The sequence below is a fragment of the Corvus brachyrhynchos genome, unplaced genomic scaffold (assembly GCF_000691975.1).
Source record: "Corvus brachyrhynchos isolate BGI_N302 unplaced genomic scaffold, ASM69197v1 scaffold252, whole genome shotgun sequence".
NCBI lineage: Eukaryota > Metazoa > Chordata > Aves > Passeriformes > Corvidae > Corvus > Corvus brachyrhynchos.
Genome location: NW_008236774.1, coordinates 53,801 through 80,742, shown reverse-complemented (window position 1 = coordinate 80,742; position 26,942 = coordinate 53,801). Strand labels below are relative to the sequence as shown.

At 41.1% G+C, this 26,942-nt stretch overlaps 1 protein-coding gene across 1 annotated transcript in view; it reads left to right on the top strand.

Moving 5' to 3' along the window:
• ZC3H12C (zinc finger CCCH-type containing 12C) overlaps positions 1-26,262 on the top strand; it is a 44,767-nt gene extending 18,505 nt beyond the window's left edge. Inside the window, exons 2-6 of the mRNA XM_017727810.1 lie at positions 999-1,765; positions 14,232-14,371; positions 17,142-17,376; positions 18,294-18,400; positions 19,154-26,262. Of these exons, the coding sequence (XP_017583299.1) occupies positions 1,071-1,765; positions 14,232-14,371; positions 17,142-17,376; positions 18,294-18,400; positions 19,154-20,550 (2,574 nt within the window). The 5' untranslated portion in view covers positions 999-1,070 and the 3' untranslated portion in view covers positions 20,551-26,262. The remainder of the gene's footprint in view (positions 1-998; positions 1,766-14,231; positions 14,372-17,141; positions 17,377-18,293; positions 18,401-19,153) is intronic.
• Positions 26,263-26,942: the final 680 nt, after the last annotated feature.

The window sequence follows — 26,942 nt, the reverse complement described above, 5'->3', positions numbered from 1 at the left end:
GAAAGAGGTAGCAATCTGCCTATAAATGTAGGTTGTTGAAGTAATATTTGTGATGAAATGGGTAACTAACTTTTGTGTAACTACTGTTACGCAAAATTCCTCCGGGAAATCCAGTATGGCAAGTGTATGAAGTCCAGAAAACTGCAACTTTTTTTCTTCCATTCTTCCTAAGTGGCTCCTATCTATACATGTATAGTTTTGATTTATCAAAAGGCTTGCACAAGTCTAGTGCAGGAGCTGAAATCAGCTTTTAATTTTGTTGCCTTGTTGGCTTGAGGAGTGGTCTGTTGGAATTAGTGCAAAGACTTCCATTGGCTTTATTGGCCATTAGATCAATCCATGTCCCTAAATGCTCTATGTGTTAGTAATACAACACTCTGTTGAGAGCAATTAGTCTTTCTTGACTTAATTATCACTTTATAAGGGAATTCAGAAATAGTTTGAGTGTATTCAGTTGAACTGATGGTGTCTTTCAGGGACAATAAGTTTTTATTTAGTTGTGTTTTCTGTTACTAATGAGCCAGAGAATCTAGCACTACTCTTAATTTCTTTCTGTTCAACATAGTCTAAGGTATTTAGTTTGAAAACCTTTTCTAGTGTTTGTATTTTATAGTCACTTTTTTTTTCGTTGTTACAACACAATCTTATGCTAGAAGAAATATCTCATTGTTTTTAAATAATGACTCTACTCCTGCTTCTGCATTACAGTAGGTAAACTTGGAGTCTTTGGTTTCATATTCTTTCATAAATCCATTTCTAGAAATGTGTAAGTAAAAACATTTGATACATTCAAAAGACAGATGATTAGGTATTTATCCACTTAGCTATAGATGTTCCTTAGGAAGAGTTTTTCCCACAGAAAGCCCTCCATGTTTAAACAAAGAAAGAAGTCCTATTTCTCTGCTGCAAGAGAATAAATGCATTTCTGAGGAAGCAGCAAGAAAACAGAAAACAAGTAATGCATGTAACCAGTTGCAACGTTTTTGTTTTCTCTTTAGGAATACGGAACACTTTATATTCAGGAATACAAGAAAAACAGCAAAGTGGAGTCAAGTACATGCAGCAGCTTCATGGGCTTGAAGGATCATCTGGGGCATGACTTAGGCCACCTTTATGTGGGGAGCACTGGCACACAAATAAATGCAATTGTACCTTGGTCGATGGCAGAGAAGCCAACGATGGATAAGGTTAATTCTAGGAAAGAAGACGTAGAAAAGGAGGCGTCTGAAGAAACTTCTGGAAGCTCCAGCTGTGACTCTGAAGAAAGCACAAATTCTGATAATGATTCAGAGAGACTGAATAATTCTGCATCGGAGTCACATTTATTGCCTAAGACTCACCGACAGCTGTGCCGATCTCCTTGCTTAGAGCCTCATATACTAAAAAGAAATGAAATCTTACAAGACTTTAGGATAGAAGAGGCTCAGATAGTACCTAAGGAAGTCAAAAAGCCTCCTGATGTGGTGAAAGAATATCAAACCAAACTGGAGTTTGCACTTAAGTTGGGTTACTCTGAAGAGCAGGTTCAACTTGTACTAAATAAACTTGGTACTGATGCTTTAATAAATGATATTTTGGGAGAACTTGTCAAACTTGGGAATAAAACTGAGACTGATCAGACTGTAAGTAATGCTAACACTAGTGTAATGCGTGAAGCATCTTCCATAGAGTCTCAGAGGTCAGAGTCTCCACTGCAGGAGGATGTGACAGAGGATGGAGACAACCTGAGGCCAATAGTTATTGATGGCAGCAATGTTGCAATGAGGTATGTGACTATGAAGGTTTTGCTTTTCTATTTAAATGGAAACTGAAGGGTCTTGCCCCTTTCAAGCACTATTGTTTGGTGTGCCTAAAACTGTGTGCAGGGTCTCTTGTAAGTGTCTTTGTTAACCACACAGTGTGCCCATCTTGTAACCAGGCTACAGGTCTGAAAGACTTCAGTGGTGTACTACTCACTAGTAGAAAAACCAGAGGTTAATGCCAGTCTCTCATTGTAGGCAGATATCAAATCTCTCCTTCTCACTACCAGTGTAGTCCTTAATTTTTGGTAGTCACCATTGCTACAGGCAATTGCTGGATAGAGTTACATACAGAAAGTTACAGCAAATGTAAGATTCCTTAAGACTATAAAATAGTGATGTAAAATTAAGCAGCTTAAGGGATACTTCTTGGTCGGCTAATCTGTGAGAACTGATCTGCCCATAACATTGGTCTTGGTTATCAGTTTTGGAGTTAGGTTTTATTGACATTAATTGTTGGGATTATTGTGTGAAAGATGACTTTCACTTATATGCCCACAGATAGCACACTTACCTTCAGCATTCACTGATCCTGACCCAGTTATCTGGTTGCATGACAACAAACTTGCCTGTGAAGGCGAGAGGCTCATGCTTCATCGATGATTAAAGAGAGAAGGAAATGGCAGAGAGACATGCTGAGAGATTAGGGTTTTATGGCAATATAAATCATTAAATGATAAATTGATTAGTAACTGTTTCAGTAAGTCATAAGGATTATCTGATTACTAACAGCAAGGTTTAGGAGGCCAGTTTTAGTTTTGTGACAACGTAATATGGTTTTCATTATCTTAGGAATAAAAGTTAGTGCAAGACTTTCCTGGCCTGAAAAAATACCCTGGCAGGGGATTTTTTTTAGCTTGTAATCAAGTCAGCTCCCTTTAAATCAAGCTTTTAAAATTAAAATTTAAATATACCACTTATTTATGCCAGTATGATGGGTTTTGTTTTTTTAAGTAGAGGAGTTAGCCCATAAGGCAAGGATATTACTTTTTTAATATGGTGTATTCCTGTGAGTTCTTTCTGCTGGATGTATCATTCCTTATCTCTTGGGTTAACTTGAGCTGTAGAGAAGGCATGTCCAGTTGAATAAAAAAGATTGTGGCTCTCAACCAAGAAGTTATCCAGAGACTTCTAAAATGGGTTTTTACTGTACTTCACATAAAGCCAAAACAGTTGTGTGTTAGCTAGTTAGCATGGCTCAGACTTGGTGGGTGGACTTAGGTTCAACGTCTCCTACAAACTGAACTGAATGCATTCCAGAATTAGCTCCAGATCTGTCAGTTTTCCTTAATGTTTATTCAGCTATTAGCGTAAATATTTAGGATCTGCCTTCCTATGTTCAATTTACTTTCTTGACCACCTGCATCAAATGAACCAAATATGAATGTATGTGATGCATGCGGCAGGGCCTTAGAACAGATTAAATCTATTAATAGAATGGTTGTTCTGTATCCCAGAAGCAAATTAACAGGTCTTTACTTGTTTTCTACCAAATGTAACCATAGAATCATTCCATTTGGAAGGGGCCTTTGGAGATTCCTACACAGAGCTGTGTCAGTTCAAGGCCACGTCAAGTTGGGTTTTAAATGTCTCTAAGGAGATGGAGACTCAACATATTCCCTTGGCCAGTGTTTGAATGCCCTCATTGTAAGAAAATTTCCTTATTTTATGTTTAAGCAACATTTCTTGTATTCTGTTTTGTGCCCATTGCCCCTTGTTCTGTCACTGAACACCAGTGAGAAGTCAGTTTCTGTTGCCTTTATTTCTTCCCATTGGGTATTTAGACACATGGATAAGATCTTCCCAAGCCTTGTCTTCTCTAGGCTACACAGTCCCAGATCTCTCAGCCTTTCCTCCTTGTTTGAAAGCACCAGTCTCTTGATTAATTTTGTTGTGCTTCACTGGCCTTTCTCCAGTATTGTCTATGTCTGTCTTACATGGGGGAGCCCAGAACTGAACCCAGCACTTCAGATGTGTGAGTAGAGAAGGATCCCCTCCCAAAACCTGCTGGCAGCACTTTTCCTAATGCAGCCCAGGAGGCTGTTGGTGTTCTCTGCTGCAAATGCAGATTGGTGCCTCTTGATCAGTTTGGTGTTCACCAGAACCCCAATGTTCCTCACTTCAGAGTTGCTTTCCAGATGGTCAGCCCCCAGCCTGTACTGATGACTAGTGTTAATCCTCCCCAGCTGCAGGATTGGCATTTCCCTCTGTTGAACTTGCTGAGGTACCTGTTAGCCCCTTGCTCTACCCTGACCAGGATCCCTCAGAATGAGAGTACACCCGTGTGGTGTTCTCCTCCCAGTTGAGCATCCGCCACAAACTTGCTGAGGGTGGATGGACTCTGTTCTGTTATCTGGGTCATTATGCAGATGTTAAGCAGTGCATTCCCCCATGTCAGTCCCTGGAGTACACAGATCCTGACTTACCTTCAACTGGACTTTATGCCACTAAGCATAACCCTTTGAGTGCCGCTGTTCAAGTCAGATTTCAGTCCAGCTCTCTATCCTCTTACCTTGCCCCAGCTTCCTTAGTTTGTCAGTGAGGTTGTGATAAGAGAAGGCTGTTACAAGAACAAAGCTGTCAGAAGCTTTGTTAAAGCCACAATAAAGTGTCCACTGCTCTCTTCATTCACTGAACAAGTCATCTCACCATAAAAGGCTATGAGGCTGGTCCTTCATAAATCCATGCTGACTGTTCCCAGTCACCTTTATCCAATCTACATACAGATTTGCAGGATGATTTGCTCCATCACCTTTGTAGGGATCAAGGTGAGGCTGACCAGCTTTGTAGGTCCCTGAATTGCTTTCTTGCCCCCTTTTAAAATGGAAGGTATATTTGTGCTTTTCTAGACCTTAGGAATATCCCCTATCACCACAACCTTTCAAAAATTGCCAAGAGAGGCCTTACAATATCATTAGCCAGCTCCCTCAGTACCCATCAGGGCCCAGCAGCCTCACAATATCCCATTTCAGAGTTCCCAAAAGTCAGCTGAGGGAAAGTCTTGTCCTGTTACCTTTGCCCAACTTCCTGCACATTGCTGTGGGCCAGTCTTGAGCTTGGCACGGGTGATCCTTTAAAAATCTGCCATCTGTCCTGTGCACTCTTCTCTGCATGGGATTCTCCTGGGTAGGCCAAAATCTGCTCTCCTGAATTCTGGTCTTGTAATCATGCTTTTTGCCTTGCTCTTTCTTCACAGGGTATGCTTCTCATGGTCACTGCAGCAAAGGTGGCCCATGACCTTCCCATCTCAAGTCTTGTTCTCCCTTGTTTCTGAGGCCCAGCTGGTTCACTTGTTAGGTCCTCAGTCACGCATTTTAAGAAGTTACTGCAAAAGCACTCCAGGAGCTTCCTGAATTGGTGACACCTTGCTGTGTAGGTCAGAACAAAAGCATCTTTGCCAATTGGCTGGTTGGTCCAGTGCACTCACCTTTTTCCAGAAATCAGTCCTTGGTTAGGAAAGCCAGTCCCATGATGTAAAAGATGAGTCTCAGCTGCTGACACCAGTTGTGCAACCAGTTGTTTGCCCACAGGATCTGTCCTTTCCCCTTCAAGGAAATAGGTACTAGTAACTAAGCACTTCAAACACTGGAAAGATTTCAGCTTTTACATGCAGGAGGGACAGGAGTTCACTTGCAGTTAGTCTTCTTCAGACTTCTGTATCTAAATGTCCAGGATCCTCTTATGGGTAACTACAAATTGTCACAGTTTTGTCTTTCCTCCTTGCTATTCCAAGCTGTGGCCGATGTGTTCACTCTGGAGTTGCTAAAGGGAAATGGGCCTGTGCCCTAAGCAAGACTGTAGATAGTCTTTTGAGAGGTGTTCTTGGAAGCTTTCTCATATGCTATCACAGGAATGGTTAGACTGTGATCTGTATTCTTACTCCCATGTAGTTGTAATGAACATACTTGAAGATACCATTTACTATAAGAATTATTCTATATAAGAGCTACTAATTTTCCTTTAAAAGATGTATTTGATGGGGGAGGGAAAGTCTTGTGGAGAAGGCTGAGGTGACTGATATCAAAGGATCAAAGACTGTGCTGCCCTGTGTCTCCATTCCATGACTAATTAAGGATGTAGTTTCACAAAACATCCAGTGAGTGACACAGAGTGATTTCCTTTAAGGCTTGCTTCTATCCCACTGCCAGGGATGCTTTCTTATCTGCATCTCATCTAATGACTGGGTGGCTGCAAAATGAGTTGATTCAGCTTCCTAATTCAGAGTGGGGGTAATCAGAAAGGATTACTTTTCCATTAGACATGTAAATATAACCTGATGTTTTTGTCATTGGGAGAACAACTCGGTCCAACACAGAGGAGGAAGGATATGTCTGATTATGTGACTGAATGTTCATATTTGTGGTACTGGTTGTATCTAATGAACTGGCGGATTCATGAATTCCTTAAGAGCAGTACAGAAAAAGGCTTGGGTCAGAACAACTTGCTCTGGCAAGCCAGAGCCACCATGTATGCCAGTCTGGTCTGGTGACTACTCCTGTTACAGACAAACTGCTTTAGCAAACTGTAGATTAAGAAAAACCCAACACTCAATTTTTCTGCATTTTGGTAACGCTTGGAAAGCTTTCCATAACCTTTCATATGGCATTGCTTGTCATTAGTGCCTTAAACTGAAAATGAGTGATCAAATGCATCTTATGAATATCAAGTTTAAAAATCCAATATGGTGTAAAGAATATGAATTGGTTGAAGTTTTAAAAACAAAGAGAAGGCCCTCTTTCAGCTGAATAGCAGAAAGGAGGCTTTTGCAAGCTATGATTTGAAGAATTGCTATTTAGCTTCTATAGGATACATCAAATATGCTCTTGTTTTGTTATTCTGCCTTTCTTGATGTTGACTTAATCCTTTTCCAGAAGAGGAAAGATGCCCAGTGTTTAGGCCTTAAACACACACCATGTTTTTTGTTAGAATGCTCTTAGAGATGAGATTGATTTTTCTGTGTATATAAATTCAAAATGAGAGCTGAACAGCAAATTAGATAATCCCCTGGAGCTATCGTGGACCTTCTGATAGACCCTTCGTACAGCAGGGAGTGAGGCTGAACTAAGGGATAGGACCCAGAATTCAGTTGTGCCATACCTGAGCAGTGACCTATGTCAATTTCCAGAGAGCTGTGTAGTTCTAACCCTGCTTCATAAGGTGAGTTGGGTGTTTTGCATGTAGATGATAATACTGTAATGCAAAATATTCATTTAGAACTTCGGTCCATGTGAGTGAGAAAGGCACTTTTCCTCCATGAAAATGCACTCAGGACCTTATTTAGTGTAAGCTGCACAGCATTGATACTAGCCAGGTAACACATTTCAGTCACTCGTAGTTCTGTATCCCTCCCTGTGTGGTAAGATTTTAGCTACCCTCAGTTTTCCTTTTACATAATTGAGGTAAGCAAAAGAAGGTGATCTCCATCCATCTAACAACAGCATATTGTCAGCTCTTTGTCATCACTGTCAGCCCTACATCTGTCTCTTCTCCAGTGAGTTCTTGGTCCTGCTCTTTATGCATCCCCAGTTTCCTCAGCTGAGGCTCCCTAGTTTGGGATCAAGGGGGGGAAGGTCCTGTTTCTCCACGAGGCAACAGAGGCAAGGTTTTAAGGTTCTCTTTTGACCCTTTAAGACTTCCCTTTACTGCTAGGGTTGAGAACAAAGGAGTTCCTTCTGAAGAGAGAAATATATGGCAGCAAATTTGCACAGTCCTTTGCCCTCGCTTGTAATTTCAAGGATAAGGTTGGGATGTTGAAAATGGACTAAAATTGGTTATTGCTGTGATACTTTCCTTTGCTGGAATCAAAGTAAGGGTTTTGCTACCAAGAAGTAAGGAGTAAAGAACAAAGTTGTTAGTTACAAAGACAGTGAGAAAATTATAACCATTTTATTCATTTGCTTCTGTTCCATGTAAGTTTTCCCTGGGTATCCTGGGTGCCTTCAGACTTTTCTTTACTGACTGTGGAAAGAATGTTTCAAATATGTATAAAACTTTATGCTGAAAACATACTGGCAGAAGTCTGCTGTGCCTACAGAGAGTGCCACGTGAAGATAACACTGATTTAAAATTATGTTACTATTTTACTTGCTTTATTATTTTTAGACTACAACTTTAAGAAGTTTATGGGCAAAGGAATTGAAGTATTTTGATCATGTGCCACCTTGATTTGCAGATTAAAATCAATTGATCTTGTTTTGGGCAATTAGATTCCTATGAAAACTTTGCCCTTGGGTTTCCCAGGCCATGGAGGTGATGCATTTCAGCTTCCCTTTCTGGAAAACCTTGGGCTGTATATTTAAATGGTCCTTGATTGTACGTCACTGCACAGGGGAAAATACACCATGAGATAAATAGTGTACTCAATTTTTGTTTGGAAGAGGAAGATACTGATTTGTGGAGTTGATTTTTAGATAAATACATTTCCAGTTTAAGACAGGTATTTTACCATTTTCTTCCAGCTTTCATGCCCAGCCATCCCACCCGCTGTGGATGTTGTAGGTGCTTGGTGGCACCAGAAACATACTCCCAGGCCTGACAAGTCATGGGCAGAGCCCCCAGTGCCATTCAGGAGTGGCATTCAGCTGGAGGAAGTGTCACTGAGGTGCCTAACCAGAGTTAAGACATCTCTGTTCAGGCAACTGAGCCTTGGTCCATGCGTTTATGCTGAGGCAGGTCATTTGGTTGTAGTAAAAGGTTCACTCATACCCTGTCTACACAGAAGTTTCTCCACAACTGCAAATTGTGTCAGCCAAAGGATGGCTCAGTTGTCTTATCCATGCCTTATGAAGTTTTTGTGTGGCAATTTATTTTAACAAACTAACAGTTTAGCTGCATTAGCTTCTCCTCAGATTGTGTTGCTGCGTTTAGTAGACATGGTTGTGTCTTGGTCCCTTGATTCAGATATTCGTCTTTCAGTAGCACTATCTGGGTTTTTAGGTTATTTTGAGAATTCACTTTAAAGAATAGATAAAAATATTTTTCCAGCAAGTAACAATCGCATGGATAGGAGCTCGTCACTGGCAGATTTGAGTGTAGCTTCTTTTTGCCTGTTTTGCCTGTTTCTTTTTGCCTGTTTTGACCTCTGAGTGCCGAGTGTGTGGTTCTTGCTTGGTCAGAGACCTGTGTGAAGTTCTGGCTGGAGACAGCACCTGCTGTACTCGCAGAGTGCTCTAGCATTGGAAGCCCTACAGGCAAAAGGTATTTTGAAATATGTGACAGCTTCCAAGGCGTTTTTTCCTTGAAACACCTCAAAGCATTGAAGTAATTTGGGCTGATGGAAAAAAAAAACATTTGGCAACTGTTCTATCTGCTTTGTGTTGGCACCAAAATATATGCAGGACTGATAGAAGGCTCAGGTTACTGAGAAATGCTTTGGGACAAATGATTTCTATGATCAGGGAATTAGTAGAGCTTAAATAAAAAAGTAATTAAAAAGGGATGGCTAGTTACAAAACCAGGCTGCCAGGGTTATGAATCACTGATACGATACAGAGTGGAAATTCATCTCTCTCTGTGCTATGGACTGAACCCTCTTCTCCTCCCATGATATGATAGAAGAAAATAGTTTGGTAACTTGGTAATAACTCTTACTGGGCAGGTATGTGTTTTGGTTTTGTTCTTGCTTTTAGTCAATATGCTTTTACATGCTAAGTGTGTGTTTGTGTCCAGATTTCAGTTGTATAAAAACCTGTATGCAACAGACATTGTTGTAGACCTCTTGTCATCAATGTGTGTGTTTTCTGTAGCTCTCAGAATATGAGTGTTGGTTTGAATATTGTGTTAGAGCACACTAGAAATCTTGCAGGTATTCTAAGTAGTCAGTCTTTTAAGAGTGTGTACCAGAAGTCTTTCCAAGACAATCACTAGAAAATCTAATTTGGGGTCTAGGAAGGTAACGGAGAAAATGAAAAGTGTTCTCATCAGAAGTTTTACACTTTCTACTAATTTTCCTAGCCTTGAAAATGCTTTATTGATTTTTTGCTTAGGAAACATTATACTACTTTATTTTCTTTCATTTAAAAATAAAACTACACCTATCAACAGACCAAATATAAAAGTGGTGGTAAAAAGAATCATTCACACATGATATGAAAAAGAAATAGGTACTTCTAAAGGAATATACTTTATCTTGCTATTGAGAGTGGTAGATGAAACATAACAAGCAGAACCAGTGTACTGTACACCAGTATGTCACCCAGGGCTACAGCTGTCAACCTGACTGCTCTGAGCTTTCTCATATTCCTAATAACTGGAAAGATATTTTTAAAAGTTTCTTGACAAAGAAGTACAAACATTTCTCATCTTTTTTGCAACTAAGAGGAGGGAAAAGAAGTCAGAAGCAGTAACATGATTTCAGTCTTTTCACCATATGATGTATCATAAAGCTGATGAAGCGCAAAGATCACAAAATGAAGACCATCAAATCTGCATAACAACAAAGTGAACAAATTTTAATTGCACATCTCTTTTACAGACTTTCTCACTAATGATTTAAATTCCTTGGAATTTGTAGCCGCTCAGATCCCAGCTTAGGCATGTACCTGAAAAGGAGTGGAAAAAAGTGAAGATTTATACATGTTATAAATTCACTTGCTCCACAGTGCAGAGTAGCTGGTATGCATTGTAATGCATTCCCCACTTCTGTTTCATGCAGTTTATTTAAAATTTCTGTTCTGGATGAAAGAATTTTAATAGTCTGTATTAGGCAAGAGAAAACTAAGGAGCTGAACTGCCTGGTCTTCCCTCTGCCTCTAAAAGTGTGGCCTGAACTACAACCTGATGGAAGGCAATAGGCAAGAATGTCCATTTTTTTTCCTGAAGTTATTTCTCAGACTTGCAGAAGGAAACATAGTGTTGCTAAAACGTAGTCTTAACACACCACTTGTTCACTGTAAGGAGTGAAAAGTGGGTTTATCCACTTGAAACCCTGGAGATTGTATAGAGCAGTCACAGTACAGTGATTCCACTGGAATTTAGTAGCTGGAACAAGCCCTTCCTGACTGTTTTAAAATGGCTTACAATATGTTTATGGTTGTACACAGCCTGCTGATAGCACGAGCAGTAACCTCTTTTCTCAGCGTTTGCAAAGGAGGCCTTATGGCTTCTCCCTGGGTGCTGAAAGTGCACCAGGTGTCCCAATCTTGTGTCATTGAGGGAAGATGGAGTTAGACCGTGGATGAAGTACTGTTGGCCATTTTTGCTCTGCACTGTGTGCGTGTGCACTTTAAGTGTGTCACATCTGTGTGTGGTTTGCTTTCCCATTCCTGGTAAGTTTTGAAATACAGAAAGATACTACTCTTTCAGCCAAACAAGCACAAGAGTAGTTGTATAGTATAAAACAATGCCTAGAAAAAATACTGGTCTGTGTTTTATAATTACAGTGTTATTATGATGTAATTCTATATCGTGTGATATGATCATAGAAAACAGGGAATGCGTTACTGCAGAGGCCTATAACCATAGCTAAAAAGGGTATTTAGGTAGAGATATTGTTCCTGACAGTGTTCCTAGTGTAGCCCTGTAGGCACAGAAGATGGGCTTAAACTATCCTTCGAGTACCCCATGCCAGCTGAAATTTACGAACTTTGTTATGCTTGGCAACAGTTGCAGTATCAGAGTATATGCTTATGTCTGCAGGTACTGCCTCCAGTATCATTAGAAGAGGAAGTAGGACACTTCCTCACTTAAATCCTGTTAATGGTAGTGGGCTCTTCTTTGCCTTTTTCCTTTTCTTTTTTTTTTTTTTTCCTTTTTTTTTGGGGTTGTTGTCTAATCAAATATCACTTTTTAGCCCTTTGATCTAACAGATGTTATGACCTTTGTGATTTTGACCAACATGAAAACTCATAACTTAAGAATATTTTAACAGTAGAAATCTTTGTTACATAAGGTTGCAAAATCAGAGGAAAGACAGAGTTTAGTTTAAACCTATCCATTTCACTTTTGCTGTCTAATTAGTTGGGAATACTTTACCAATAAATCAGATTTATGGATTAAAGTAAAATAATTTTGGAAGAAAATTTCCTCTTTTATTAGCAGTGCAGTCACCCTGCTTGTGGTGAATTTAGTCAATGCTATTTAAACAAACTGGGTTTGTTTTTTTTTTTTTTTCCCTTTTGTATGGGATGTGTGACCTTCAACACAGCCTCTGCTGAGAATGATGTTTTGTAAGAGGTGTTAGCCATGACTCATTCTCCCTTGACACAGGTGGAAGTGTACACCACCTCCTTCACAGACTTCTGAAATCGGAACATTTTTGCAAATTTTTTCTCACTTTTACTTTGGTACCTTGTCCATTGCACAATTACTCAAGCTCCCTCAGTGTCAAGAAATAAACCAGCAGTGCTATGTTTTAGAAAGGTGGAAATAGTAGGTACTTAAAATTTCCCTGCTGAGGGGGACAAAAGTTTTTAGATAACTTTCTGGTGTTCTGTTTACCTCAAAACATGCAAGGAGAAGGAACTTTTAAAATTCCTGTGGCTATCTATCATGCTATTGTCCTCTTCACAAATCACGGACAAAGAATAGTCTTTTACCCTTCTGGAAAGCAGATTGTGGCATGCCTGCTATGACAAGCCAAGTGAAAGGTGATGGCTTGTTTCCATGCCCCTGAGTTTCTTCGGCTACACAGAGCTGCAGGTTTGGGACAGACCTCGCAAAAGTTGCTTGTCTCCTCTTGTGCATGGAGAGGCCAGACTGGCCTCAGAGGAGCTGTCTAACTTGTTTTGCAAAGCCTCCGGTGAGGAGATCCCAAAATCCATGGCCAGACTGTCCCACAGACTAGGGAGAAAGCTTTTACTAGCACAGTGCTTAACTGTTCCTTACGCTAGTTAAGGACTTTTCTGTCCTTACCCAGTGGGACTATCGTGGGTTGGCTGTGGCTTGCCTCCTCCCAACAGAATGGGGGAGAAAACAGGAGGAACAGAAGCAAGAAAACCCATGGCTCAAAACAATGACAGGGAGATCACTCATCAAGTAATTTTTTATGTCAGGCAGACTCAGCTTGGGGAATTCAATTTCATTTATAGCCAGTTAATATAAATATTTAATTCCAAATTTAATATTGGGAAACAAAAAAGAAAAACATTAAAATATTTAGGGGGAAGACTGTCTCTCCTTTTCTAGGCTTGCTTCATTCCAAACATGTGTCCTCCCCACTACCTCCCCACAGCCTCGCTCTTACACCTTGTCACAGCTGCAGGTGGCAGTCAGTCCTCCCAGAGCAGCTGTGAGCCGTGCAGGGGGCTGAGGTCAGAGTGTCACAGTTTTTCTCTGCTGCTCCTTCCTTCTTGCCCTTTTCCTGTTCTCAAGAGTGCAAGTCCCTCTGGGAGTGTACCTGCTCCTCATGAAGCACCTCCTCGTCCTCAAACCTTGGTGTTCCCTCGTTCCCTTCTCCGCTGTGGAGCTGGCTAGAGCTGGGTGTGCCCATCATGGGGCAATCCCAAACTCCTCTCACAGCAGCTCCCTGCTCCCAGAACCTCTCTGTGGACACCCATTGGCTGATTGCTGTCCTCCATTTCAGTTACTTCCTATACGTGGAAGATTGATTTGTTCTTTCACAAGCTGCTTTTTTTCCCCAGATTATCTAAATGTGCTTCCTTCAGCCTTTCCCCATAGGTCTCCTTTCACTTTCTTCTGGATTCCTTCTGTTTCATCTATGTCTTTTATAATGTCATGCCTAAAACTGGATGTAGAAGTTGGGCAAAGGCTTGTCTGCCTTTAGAAAATGACATAATTGCGTCTCTTGCCTTACCCCAGACAGTTATTGCACAACAGACACACGTTTTGTTTTGCTTGTGTCTGATCAGTTTCTGCTTAATTGTCTCTTCACAGCTTTTTAAATAACATTAATTTCTCCTTCTGAAGTATGTACTAAGCACATTCTTAGTTTTGCCATGTTGATTTTGGACAGTCTCCCCAGTTTGCCTAATTTGTCCTGCTGAGTGCCTGCCATCCCCTTGGGCTTGGAGCCTTCTCCTCTCTCCCTGTTCACACAGGACCTCGCAGAGCTCTCTGCTGTCCCTTCTGCTGCTTCCATGCACACCTGTGCTCATCTGCTAACATTTCCTAAACACAGTTCACTCTCATGTTGGTATTTCAGGCCTTCTGCTTTCCCTCAAGTCTTTGAGCTGCCTGTTATACCCCATACAGTTGGTTGGGCTATGAGGATTTTTAAAAGCACGCTTATATTTTTCTTTACTTGTCAAATCTTTGTACAGGTGATAAATGTGTTTGGCAGATTCAGTAGCCCTCTCCCACGCTGTTTTGGAAATGATGGCTGTGTTTGGGCTAGGCTCAGACAGACTTCCAGCTGCTTTTAGAGACCATGGAGCAAGTGAAGAGCATGGCTTTGACATCTGCATTTTACTGAGCTCCATTTGTGGTCATAGAAAAACAAAGTCATCTAATAAAGAATTTTAATATGTGTTTCAGCCACGGGAACAAAGAAGTATTTTCTTGTCGAGGAATCAAACTGGCAGTAGACTGGTTTTTGGAAAGAGGCCACAAGGATGTTACTGTGTTTGTGCCAGCGTGGAGGAAAGAACAGTCGAGACCAGATGCTCTTATAACAGGTAAGCTCCATCTTTGCTTGTTTGTTCAGTGCTTTGCACAGCATGAGTGCTACTGCTCAAATGAACAGTGCTACTGCTCAGATGAACAAACCTTTAGCAGTGAAAGGCTGTAACAAAAAGTATCTCTGCTGTAGTGACTTCCTTGCGACTTACAGGATGGAAAAAGACAAAGCAATGCCCTCTCCACATCCTCCTGTTCTGTTCTGCTCATCTGCTCAAGTTTCCCTTAACATTGCTACTTACTTCTTGAAGGATGTAATTGCCTTTGTTAAAATATGCTGTCTGTGCAGTATTAGTACCAAAGAGGTTTGAAGTTAGTCATTTGGTGGGTATTATTTCTTGTGGTGAGCAGATTCTGCCAGGATGGCCTGTCACTGCCCATGGTCTGGGTTATGAGAATTATCTGGACAGAAAGGGACTGGTTCCTCTCTTTGTCATTACTATTAGCAAATAGACAACTTTTGAAAATTTTAATTTTGAATGTGTTTATATAGAAAAAAATATGGTGTAGAGGTATTGATTCCTTCATCAAACTAACAGGTTCTGTGTGAAGGCTGGAGAGACATCCTCCAACTGCCCTAAAGTTGAAACAGAAAGGAATTAGGGGTTAAAAAAACCCTAGAACTTGGAGAGGAGGAAGGGGGTTTTCTGAGATGGGACCCAACATGATTGCCATTAAAGAAGGGGAGGCTTTTGAGACTAATAGCTGTAGCTTCTAGAAGAATACAGAAGCATGTTTCGATTGCCATGAGCATTTTCAAATATCTGGAAAGATCCTCTCAGCACTTCATCCCATTTGCTTGGTTGCAACTAGAATATAGCATGTTAACACATGGTAACATTTGGAAAGCCGCAGTTACCCTGTCAGCACTGGCAGTGTGGAGCCTTTCTCTTGAAGCCTTTCTTTCGCCGTACTGGTGTTTGGGGTATGAGAAGAGCATTGGCTAAGTAATAAAAATTTGGCCACTTAGAAATAAATAGTGACATCTGCTTGAAGTGTGCGTAGGGCTAAACACCCCAAAAGGCATTTCAAGAAAGCAGCAAGCTAGAATTGACCTTGCAATGGTCAATTGTCTAGCAATGAGAAATCAGTTTTCCGTCTGTGATCATGTACCCTGAAAATGGGAGGAACATCAGAGCAGGTTGTTGTATCTTCTGTGAAAATACTGCATCTTCTGTTTTCTTCTGAGGATGCAGAAAGCCTGTGTGCTACCAGGCATGTAAAATACATGGTGCTGGCACTCTGTTGCCAGAGATACGCACCTGAAATCCGCGGCCAGCTGGAGTTTGGAAAAAGCCCTAGATGAGTAACATGGGGATGGTTCTAGACTGTCAGCATTCATGAGAGTCTCTTGGACTAAACAGCCGCATCTTTCTTACCAGTACCCACCAGTCATAATGTGGCAGATCTTTTTATTCTTTCTTAGCAGGGAAAAAAAAATCACTTCCCATCACACTCTCACTCATCATTTACCGCATTGTGGGGCATTGAATACAAAAAGGTTGTATTTCATTTAAAATCTTGTGCTTTTTCTACTAAGCAGATAAATGCTTGTATCAAATATATTGTTTATATGTAATATTAATGCTGTATTTCTTCCTGTCAGAATCTTTTTTTTCCCCAGATGGAATATGTCCCCTGTCAAGTTTCTTATGCTACAAAACAGTTGAGTTATTTGAGTTATTACCCATTACTAAGAGCCATGATTCATATTCACTATGCAAGCATCTTCTGCTGTTTTAGATGTTGCCTAGTTTTTTTGTGTATTCTTCTTTCATAGCTTATCTGTTCTGAGGAGAGTGATAGGTAGGAGAATCAACAGAAGGGGTAGGTGCCCCAGTACTAGGTACAACCTCCTTAGTAGCCTGAGGTCCATCTTTCAAACCTGCTTGGGATCTCTGGGTTCCGCACAGGAAAAGGGAAAATACTTTTGGGATATGTGAGTGACAGATTGTGTAGAACAAGAAGGAGCTACATAAAATGCTAAATATGATTATTTAGAAGGACTGAAGAGAAATCTGGCTTTGATAAGAACTTACATGTAAACGTGTAAACCATTCAAGGAAAGATACAATCTAAACTATTACTGGTGTTAACAAAAAAAACAAACAAAACAAACCACCACCTTTTTTGCTGTTGGTTACAAGATGACAGCAGAGGTCTTTCTGGGGAATGCTGCTAATATTTGTGGAGAACCTGAGTGCTTGTACCGAATGTGGGTTTTCTAGTCCTTTGGGTACCCCTTCTCTTGATGGGCAGGGATTCAATGAGACAGTCCCATTAATGTGAGCTACTGGAATTCTTTCAAAAGATGCTTCTTGCTGGCTTCCACAAAGAAATGAAGAAAGTCTGTCCTTACCGAGGAGCTCAGTTATGGGAAAGCCGTGGCTATTCTTGGGTATAGTGCTCCTATTCAGTGGTGTTTAAAATGACCCCTTCAACCAGAGGAGTTCTGCACAGATGTTTTGATAAAATGGGGATTTTTTGAACCACAGGAACATGAACAAGATCCCTTGTGTTAGTCTTAGAGAAATGGTGTGGAGCAGGAGGTTTTGATTTGTTTGCAGGGTTTTTTGAAAGTATTGCCAGCTGACTGCTGACTATAAGTTCAGATATCATATATGGGACACCTTCTGCTGGACTATAACCACCTAAGACATTTTTAGTCCTAAGTGCTTGGATTTTCTTCCTCAAGTCTAATGTTTTTAGAGATTAAACAAATTTTTTTCTTTTCTTTGTTGTTTGATTTTTGATTCTTATTCCTTGTAGATCAAGAAATCTTACGTAAATTAGAAAAGGAGAAGATTCTTGTGTTCACACCATCCCGGCGTGTGCAAGGGAGAAGGGTGGTGTGCTACGATGACCGATTCATAGTGAAGTTGGCCTTTGAGTCAGATGGCATCATTGTCTCTAATGATAACTACAGGGATCTAGCTAATGAAAAGCCAGAATGGAAGAAGTTCATAGATGAACGCTTGTTGATGTATTCATTTGTTAATGACAAGTAAGTCATTCTGTCTTTATATGTGCCACTAAAATAATTGAAGAAAGGACAGTTTGACGATTTGTACGAATTTTTTAGTTTGCACCCAAATCATTAGGTACATGTAGGAAAACAAGAGGGATAGTCAATCATAGATTTGGTCTTCTGATTAAAGATACTCAAAACTGTTTTTCTAGCAACATTTTTGTGTCTTTTTATGCTGTTTTTTCCTCTTTGGTGTATGCCAATGTATATTCAGTGTATGCTATGGTATAATATTCCAGCTCTGTTGATATCCTGAGCCAGCATGTTCCAGCTGTTGATATACTGTGCCTGTGGTTAGACTCCTAAGTCCTAGAGTCACAGAAAAACCCATGTTGGAATGAACCTCACGGGGTCTGTGATTCAACTGTCTGATTAGATCCATCTATAGTAACTCTGTACCCCAGCCTACAGATCAACTGCAGTTGCAGCTGGTGGCTTCTTGTAGTCGGAGGGACTCAGTACCCCACCAAGCAGGCTCTTGTACTGAGGTGCCTGAATGCTGATGCAAGAGTCCTAGGCAGTCAGTACAGTTTTGCAAAGCTAATAGGGGTGTTTTAAGAAATGGCTGCTTGTATTGCTGCCCTTACTTTTGATTTTGGGATGGGTTATTTGCAGCCCTGCTTTGCTACAAAGCATCAGCTGAGCTGGACCAAAGGTGTCTGTAGCAGCCTGGAGGTGTCCACACAGTCTGTTCCTGTGACTTACCTGTCAGGCAGTACCTGCAAATTGCAGTACCTGCAATTTGACCTTCCAAAACTGCTCTCGGGGTACCCGGATTTAAAAACGACAGGATGGCAGGTTATGGTGTAGCATAGTCATGAGGTTCTTGGTCATTGCATGAGGAGTGCAAAAAGGCTTGTTTGTTTCCGTAATACTTTTTTCTTTCTTTATAGATTTATGCCTCCTGATGATCCTCTTGGTCGCCATGGTCCAAGTCTGGACAATTTTCTTAGGAAGAAGCCTATTGTGCCAGAACATAAGAAGCAACCGTGTCCGTATGGTAATTTGATTTAACCCATCAATTTTTTTTGTACTGGGACTGGGGACCAAGCTCCTGCTTTATTTTAACATTGCCAGAACTGTTAAAAACTCTTTAACATTGGTTTTAACATTGTTGTTTTAGCCTGAGATGGGTTGAAATGCTGAACTGATGGTAGAAACCATAAGAGGTTTTTTCATGTGCTACTTAGAAAACATTTCTGTCTACTAGTTGAACTAAAGGAACAATTTAACTAATCATTCATTGGAATAGATCCAAATCAACACCTACATTCTGCAGGTTCCAGAAGCCCTTTTCTAATATCGTGAGATATTGAGCTTTTCTTCCAGAAAATTAATTGAGCTATCTGAAGGTTAGCTACTGAGCATTCCTACAGGCATCTTGACTGAGCTGAAACTTGCTGGCCTTATTGCTGTGGGACTTCCCTGTTAAGTTTTGTGCTTGTATATTGCCTTGGCCCGACACAGCAGGTGTGTAGACTCCCTGGCAGTGCCACATTCAGCTCAAAACGTGGCTGGTAGTGTTGGTCTGCATTCCCAGGGCATCAGCTGCAGAACGCTACCACTGCCTCTTTTTTCCCCACAAAACAGGAGAGGAGCTCTTAGAGCACACCCTGTGTTGCACCAAACCTATCTCGTTTGCAAGATCTTTCAAATCAACAGTAAAACTTTAAATGAGGGGCATTTCTGTTATTTGGATGGCTAACAGATCTTGTTTGAAGTTTGCTAAATCTGCTTATGTCTGTATTAACAGGGAAGAAATGTACCTATGGACACAAATGCAAATACTACCATCCAGAAAGAGGAAATCAGCCTCAGCGATCCGTAGCTGATGAACTTCGTGCCATGTCTAGAAGCACAGCTGCCAAAACTACAAGTGAAGGAGGACTGGTAAAAAGCAATAGTGTTCCCTGTAGCACTAAAAGTGATGGCACTTCAGAGCTGAAGCGTGCTGCTCCAAAGAGGCAATCCGATCCTAGTATAAGGACTCAAGTCTATCAAGATTTGGAGGAAAAGCTTCCCACCAAAAACAAATTGGAAACCAGGTCTGTACCTTCTTTAGTTAGTATACCAAGTTCCTCTGCTGGAAAACCCCAAAGTACTGCACCTTTAACTAACGGCCTTCCATCCGGAGTTCACTTCCCACCTCAGGATCAAAGACCACAGGGACAGTATCCTACAGTGATGATGGCAACCAAAAATCATGGAACACCAATGCCTTATGACCAGTATCCAAAATGTGAGTCTCCGGTGGATATAGGCTATTACTCCATGCTGAGTGCATATTCAAATCTCAGCGTATCTGGTCCACGTAGTCCAGAAAGGCGCTTCTCCTTGGACACAGATTATAGGATTAGCTCTGTAGCTTCCGACTGCAGCAGCGAGGGGAGCGTCAGCTGTGGCAGTAGCGATTCCTACGTGGGTTACAGCGATCGCTCGTACATGAGCTCGCCTGACCCACAGCTAGAGGAGAACTTGAAGTGCCAACATATGCACCCCCACGGCCGCCTTAACACCCAGCCCTTCCTGCAGAGCTACCACGAGCCTCTCACACGAGTGCAGAGCTACAGTCACGAAGAACCAAAGCATCACCACAAATCTCCCATTCCGTACATGGCTGTGCATCTGCAGCATCCAGCAGTCGGGGCTCGTTCCAGTTGTCCGAACGACTACTCCGCATCTCAGAGCTCGTCCCATTCAAAGGCGCTGCATCTGGGGAGAGCGCTGGTGTCCACGAGAATAGACAGCATTTCAGACTCCCGTTTGTATGAAAACTCTCCGTTAAGACACAGAAAGCCTTACGCTGCCCAGGAAGGTCTGGGAGGTTGGGACAGGCAGAGTTACGGGATGGATGCCTACGGCTACCGCCAGACATACTCCTTGCCCAGCAACCCCACGCAGCCATGCTACGAGCAGTTTGCCTTCCAAAGCCTTCCCGAGCAGCAGGACCAGCCCTGGCGCGTACCTTACTGTGGAATCCCGCAAGACCCCCCAAGGCACCAAGACACCCGGGAGAAGGTTTACATTAACCTCTGCAACATCTTCCCCCCCGACCTCGTGAGGATGGTGATGAAGAAGAACCCTCACGTGACGGACGCTCAGCAGCTCGCTGCAGCCATCTTAGTGGAGAAATCTCAGCTAGGTTATTGAGACACGATGCATCTTTGTGGTGTCTCGTAGTTTTCAGCTCAGCGCTAACGCTGAGGGAGGTTTGCTACAATAGCATTTGGGATCTCCTTCTCAGCAAGGAGGTTATAGAGTACTCCGTTTATGTGAAATACTGTATCATGGAGTCTGTATGTATAGCCCCATGCATTGGAAGTACCAGATATGTTTTGTGTTCTAGTTTGAAAATTTTTAAATGGCTATTTTCACATCTGGAATATGTTCCAGTTTAAATTAATATATATATATATAAAAATAATCTGTGGTCTCTGGTTATAATCTTTGGTGCATCAGGGGTTTATATGCAGCACTTTCTTATCATTGTTACATTTTGTTGGGAATTTTTTGTTTCATTTTTTAACTTGCTGGATGCTTATCCTTGGGCTGTGAGATATTAACCTGCAGAAAGAGGATTTTGCTACTTCTGGCAGGCAATTTTCAAGCCAGTTTTCAAGCCAAGTTTCTGAACTTTTTACACCACCATAAGTAAGTCTGATGTATGTTTGTTTGTTTTTGTGAGCTTTTTTGTGCTGTAATCACCTGTTTGTAGAAAACAAAGATTTACTACAGCACTGACTTCATTTTTTGAAACAAATAATTAAGTTACCAGTTAACAGTGAAATGGGTAACAATGTATTGGTAATTTATAGTATGGCACTTTTCGTTGCTTTCTTTGTTTTGCTTAAATAGTTACATGTTTTTGTTGATGCAGTCAATTAGTAAGATCAGATGCAAACAGAGGAGGAAAATTTTTTTTTTTTTTTACTAATCTATGGATATGGTAAAAGCCTTATTGCCTGATTTTCAAAGGTACTGAGAATTTGCAGCCCCCTTGGAAGCTAAGAGAAGCTGCAAATGCTCAGGATCTCCCCAAACCAGGCCACCCTGTTTCAGTTCCCGTGTGTTGTTACCCAGCTCTGTGTATTTCTGGTCAGTAGATGGGGACCTGAAATCGTAGGGCCCTGTTTAGTTGTTTTATATGTTTTTCCTTTGTATTGCTGCACAACTGTACTGGATAAAATATGCTTTTCATAAAATATTTACTTGTTTTTAAATGAATTTAATTATCTCAATGCAAGTTTTGTATTTAAGATACTGTTTGATTTTTCTTGCTATTTATCAAGGCTGGCCTGAAAAGGTTTTTGTGTGTTCAGGATATGCAACATTTATTAACTGCACTATGGTAATGATATTGTAGCTCAAAATAATAACTTAAACTTTTTTTTTTCTTTTTTGGCTGGGGAGGGGAGAGTTGTGGGGAGAGAAGATACCATATGTGGTCCTGGAGTTAGTTTTTTCGCTTTTTGCATTGTGTAGGCCTGATTCTTGCCACAAATAGTGTAGTTTTAGAAACAGACAAACCAAGTCTGTTTTAGCATTAGTAAGGGATATTTCTGGTTTAAAGTCATGGGTTTTACTAGCACCTCATAAGCTTTTATATATATATATGAAAAATAGAAATAGTTTTTGCAATTGATGTCAGATGTACTTCCATGACGTGATCAGTTGCCGACAGTTTTAGGTTTCCATCCATTGTAACAATGTTCAGTGTTAAAAAAGTGTCACTAGTTTACACTATTACAGCTGATAATTTTGGTACACTTGCTGGAATTTTAAGTAAGGCCCTGAAGAACCAGAAAGTACCTTTTACTGTTGATACAAATTGTATCTTTTTAACTGAGAACTATTTTGATTTGTAGATTAGAAACACAAATGTATAATTATAACTAGTCTTTTGGGCAACATTTTATCCCTTATTTAAAAATTAGAGATTTCAGACATAGAATAGATTTAGGCAAGTGAAAGTAGGTATTTATTTAGGTGTCTGTCTCAATTTCACATACTAAAAGGAAAAAATAAACTATTGGCATCTTCTTCCTTCTAAAATCTTTGTAGTGGGAACTCACTAAAATAAAGGTAAAATGCTGCCTGAAAATGATGTCCAAGCACCTTTGAATACGAAGACGTTTTCACTACTTGTGTGACACCATGTGTTGCAGCAAGTAGGGTTTGGGTATACAGTAAATGCTTCTAAAGAGCATTGTGCTATAGACATATCCAATAATCTGAACCATGTTCAGCAAACCAACTCAGGACGTGGTGCTCCTGCAGCTTCCGCTGCCGGTGCGCTGCAGGTTCTGCCACTGCCTGTCCCCGTGGCAAGGCCGGAGGGGCTCTACACCATCTGTCCTGCGTTGTCTGTTTAGGGAGAAGACCTCTTCACCTGTGGCAACAGTTTTTCCCTGGATTTGGTTGGTGGCCATCTGTAGAGCATGTTTTAATGTAGAGATCAATGCAGCGCTGACGCTGAGGTTTGGACTGGGAAATGGGTCTCATCTTAGTTGTACGCTAAGATTTGGTTAAATTGAATTACACTGAAGTACTACACCATAGTGTAGATGCAGCTGTTTTAATAATGCAATTATTATGTTGGTGTTTTTAATGGGTTTCTACATTTATTTTTTATGTAGGTATTTACTTCTGCCAAAAGGTCAATTCCTTTAAGCATGAACTGAAATGTGCGTATGTAAAAGAAGTGTTTTGTGTTTTTCCCTGTGATGTGAGCACCAGGATGCTCCTGCCACGCACATGTCACAGTCTGGCCGAGAGCAGGGGCTCAGCAGGCTTAGCCATTGGGATATCGGTGCGAGGAGGTGTGTGGGACTGCGAGCTGCACTGCTCAGGCCTGAGATCCCACAGTCCATTGCCTCTGCACATATCCAGGGCAGTATTGAATCCCCAAAAGGGTGGTGATTCTTGTAATAGGTTCTGTGCTTTGCACCCCAGCACTGAAAATGCTTTAAAAATACAAGAGCAGGAGTAACTTGGTGGATTTTAATGTTGTGCAATGATGTGCTAGTTCCCCTTAGACTTGCTTATTTTGCGTAAAGGAAATTTACTGTGGACAAAACGTTTGCCTTGATACTTCCTTTTGTTTTGCTGTGTTAACAGATTGAGGAATTGTGTGTGAACTCCTCCATGGTGAGGAGACCAGTGTGTATATTTAACAACTTCTAAAGAGGACACCAGTAACAAATGTGGATGCAATGATACTGGTCAGATACTACCTTTGTCTGTGTAATTGCATTGATGCAAATAACTGAACTGTAACCTCCCGTGGTACTTAAATAGCAGAGGTAATTCAGTGATACTGTCTTGGCCCCAGCTGAGTGCCAGAGATGCAATGAACGATTTAGTACCTTCGAGTTAGAGCTGTCCCTCAGCTAAGAAGAGGGCAACACTTTTCCTTTGTCTTCAGTACTTGGGAGTTGTTTCGATACCTTGCAGAAACTCTGCATTTTTAGATAAAATCCCAAGCTGTTATAACTGCATCAGTAATAGTATATAGATACACAGTATTTTTAACGCACATACATTAGGCATCTGCCCACAACTGTTTTCAATACAACAACCATATTTAGAGTTTTTAAGTATGTCCTGTAGGTAACTAACTTCGAGTTAAATATGCCCAGGGTATGACAGTATTAATCACTTCGTTGTCTTTTATTTCTCAAAATATGTGTAAGATATATATATAGACACATATGTTTGGCAAGTGGGTTTAAGATACTGCTAATGGTCTGAGGTAAGATGATACCTTTCCAGGTGTCCCATTTTCTTTGGTATGTCTGAATTGTGGCTTGGTCCTCCACTGCAGAATACCTCTGGGGAGAGCCAAAAGCCTGATGTGTTCATGTGATGCCCCGAAAAGAGAAGGTGTGCCGGGCTGGGGAAGCCTTCGAAGGAGACCCCTGCAGCCTTGGCAGATGCAGACTGGTGCTGAGCTGTTGAGAAACTTCTGCTGTGAAAGTTTTAGCTAACGGTGAACACCTTTCCAAAAATATCAAAGCTGTCGGTGTAAACCAGAGTACCTCACTTGGAAGGGGACGCTGCAGGGGTTTGCTCCAGCAGGGCCAGCGCCAGAGGACTAAATGCCTTGGGTGAGAGATACTGCAGCATCTTGACACAGTAAGAGACTACCAAAACATTTATCAGTTTCATCAGTCGATGGTTTGACCAAGGTATTTTCAGTGTGTAAAGCTTGAAAAATGAGACACAATGCTTTCCTGCTCTCTGGAGCATTTAGAAAAATACTCAACTGACTTTTCATTGCTACTGAAAATTTTAAATACTGTGCAATTAAAGAAACCATTTTTAAAAAAAATAAAAATAACTTAGAAATTATTTATTTTTATTTACAGTGTGACTTGCTAATTTATTCCTTGCATTATAAGGCCATGGTGGAGTGCCGTTTAAGTTTTTTTATCACAGGAACTAAAACTGCTGAGAAGAAAACCAATAGATTAAACTTAAAACAAAATTCTATGGCCTTGTTTTGTTTTCTGTAAAAGGGCTGAGGTTTTATAAATGTCAAATCACATTTTATATACTTTGTAAATTTTAGAGAGGCATAGTTTAAGAATCTTGTTCCAATTAAGTATGTTTGGGCACATTGTTTAGACTAATCATGTAACTAAACCTGGAATCATCTGTATTGAATGGTTTTTCCATCGAACCTTTTGCTCGGTAATGTGAGAGATGTTCAAATGTCACCTTTAGATGTTCTAGAATACATTTCTCAAGGTTTCATCAGAAGCTGGTGACTTAAGCACCCAATCACACGGGAGATGCGCATTTGCGTGGGAAACACCCTACAGCATGCTGGGTTTTCCTTGCCGTGCTGGTGCACATCAGGTCTGTCAGAGATGTTTATAAAGGCACTACCGAATAGCGTGTGCAGTTCGTAGTTATCAGTGTGCTTGAAATAATTTTCCAGCTTCCATTTTCAGGTCTTAAAGGGTTGTCATAACTTGTGCTTGGAGTGTTTATTACTCTGTCTACCCTTTAACCTAAATGATTGCAATAGTTCTCGTTCTGTCTCACACTCAATAGCCCTGGGAGGGCCCAGTCTCCCAAACACCACCACGTACGCCTGACTTCAGCAGAAGTAGAGGCATGGGCCGGTGTTAGAGAAGCCCTGAGTCGGACTGGCATATATGTGAGTGCAGCAGGGCTGAAGCCTTGAGGAGCACAGCTGGAGAGCCACCTCCTCCCAAACAAAGGGGAGAGCTCACTGGTGCTGACAGGTCATTCGGCCAGGATTGCCCTTTGCGGGTGTTGGGAACACCTACAGACCAAATTTTCTTAGATGCTTAAGCACAGCCATCGTCTGTGTTTCAAAGTATAACAATCTACTCTTCACCTTTTAAAACAAAACCTCTCTGCTTTTGTTGTAGAACAATCCTTTTTATTCTGGTCTCAGATAAATTAACCATGTGAGATTGGCTAGCTGGTTACTTCTTATTTATCTAAATGACATTCTTAATGAAACTGAAATTTAAAAACTGATCTCCCAGCATCCAGTAGAGTATCCTCCAAGGAAGCAATGCAGATACAGCAGCAATAATTGTATTTTGTAGTTATTTTCCCAGTCATTATCTCTGTATTTGTGTTGAGTAGGTGAGATTTTAATATTGTCCTGAAGTCCGCTCTGGGAAAACCATTAGTTAAAAATAATGTTTGGGCTACTTGATAAAGCAGTTGTCAAGCCGGCTCTTCATTCCTTCACTGGTTGTTCTGTATTATTTCTGTGATGTGACTATTCACATCTTAAAACTACCTTTAAACCATACAAAAGAACATGTACATGGATTCTGCTTTTAGAGAAAAAAAATAAAGATTCATTTTCCTCACTGATGGGCTGGTTTTGTTTCATAAAAAAAAATCTCTAGAGCAGTTAGTGAGTTATAGACAGCTTTGTGTTCCTACCTGAATAACAAAACTGCTCACTTTGAGTAAATTGGAACAGTTTCAAACATAGAAGCATAGAAAGGTTTGGTTTAGAAGAGACCTCAAAGATCATCTAGTCCCAACTCCCTTGGCATGGGCAGAGACACCTTTCACTGGACATGGTCAGCCTGGCCTTGGACACCGCCAGGGATGGAGCATCCACAGCTTCCCTGGGCAGCCTGTTCCAGTGCCTCACCACTGTCACAGTGAAGAATTTCTTCCTAACATCTAATCTACACCTATTTTAGTTTAAAACCATTGCCCCTTGTCCTATCTGCCTGTAGAAAGAGTCCCTCTCTCATTTTTCTAATCCCCCTTAAGGTACTGGAAGGTGCTGGAAGGCCTCCTGGGAGCCTTCTCCAGGCTGAACAGCCCCCACTCTCTCAGCCTGTCTTCATAGGGGAGGTGCTCCAGCCCCCTGATCATCTCTGTGACCCTCTGGACCTGCTCATACAGGTCAACATCTTCCTTGAGCTGAGGATCCCAGAGCTGGATGCAGCAGCATTCCAGGTAGGGTCTCACCAAGGGCAGGATCCTCTCCCTTGCCCTGCTGGCCACAAGCAGGATACAAGTGGCTTTATGGGCTG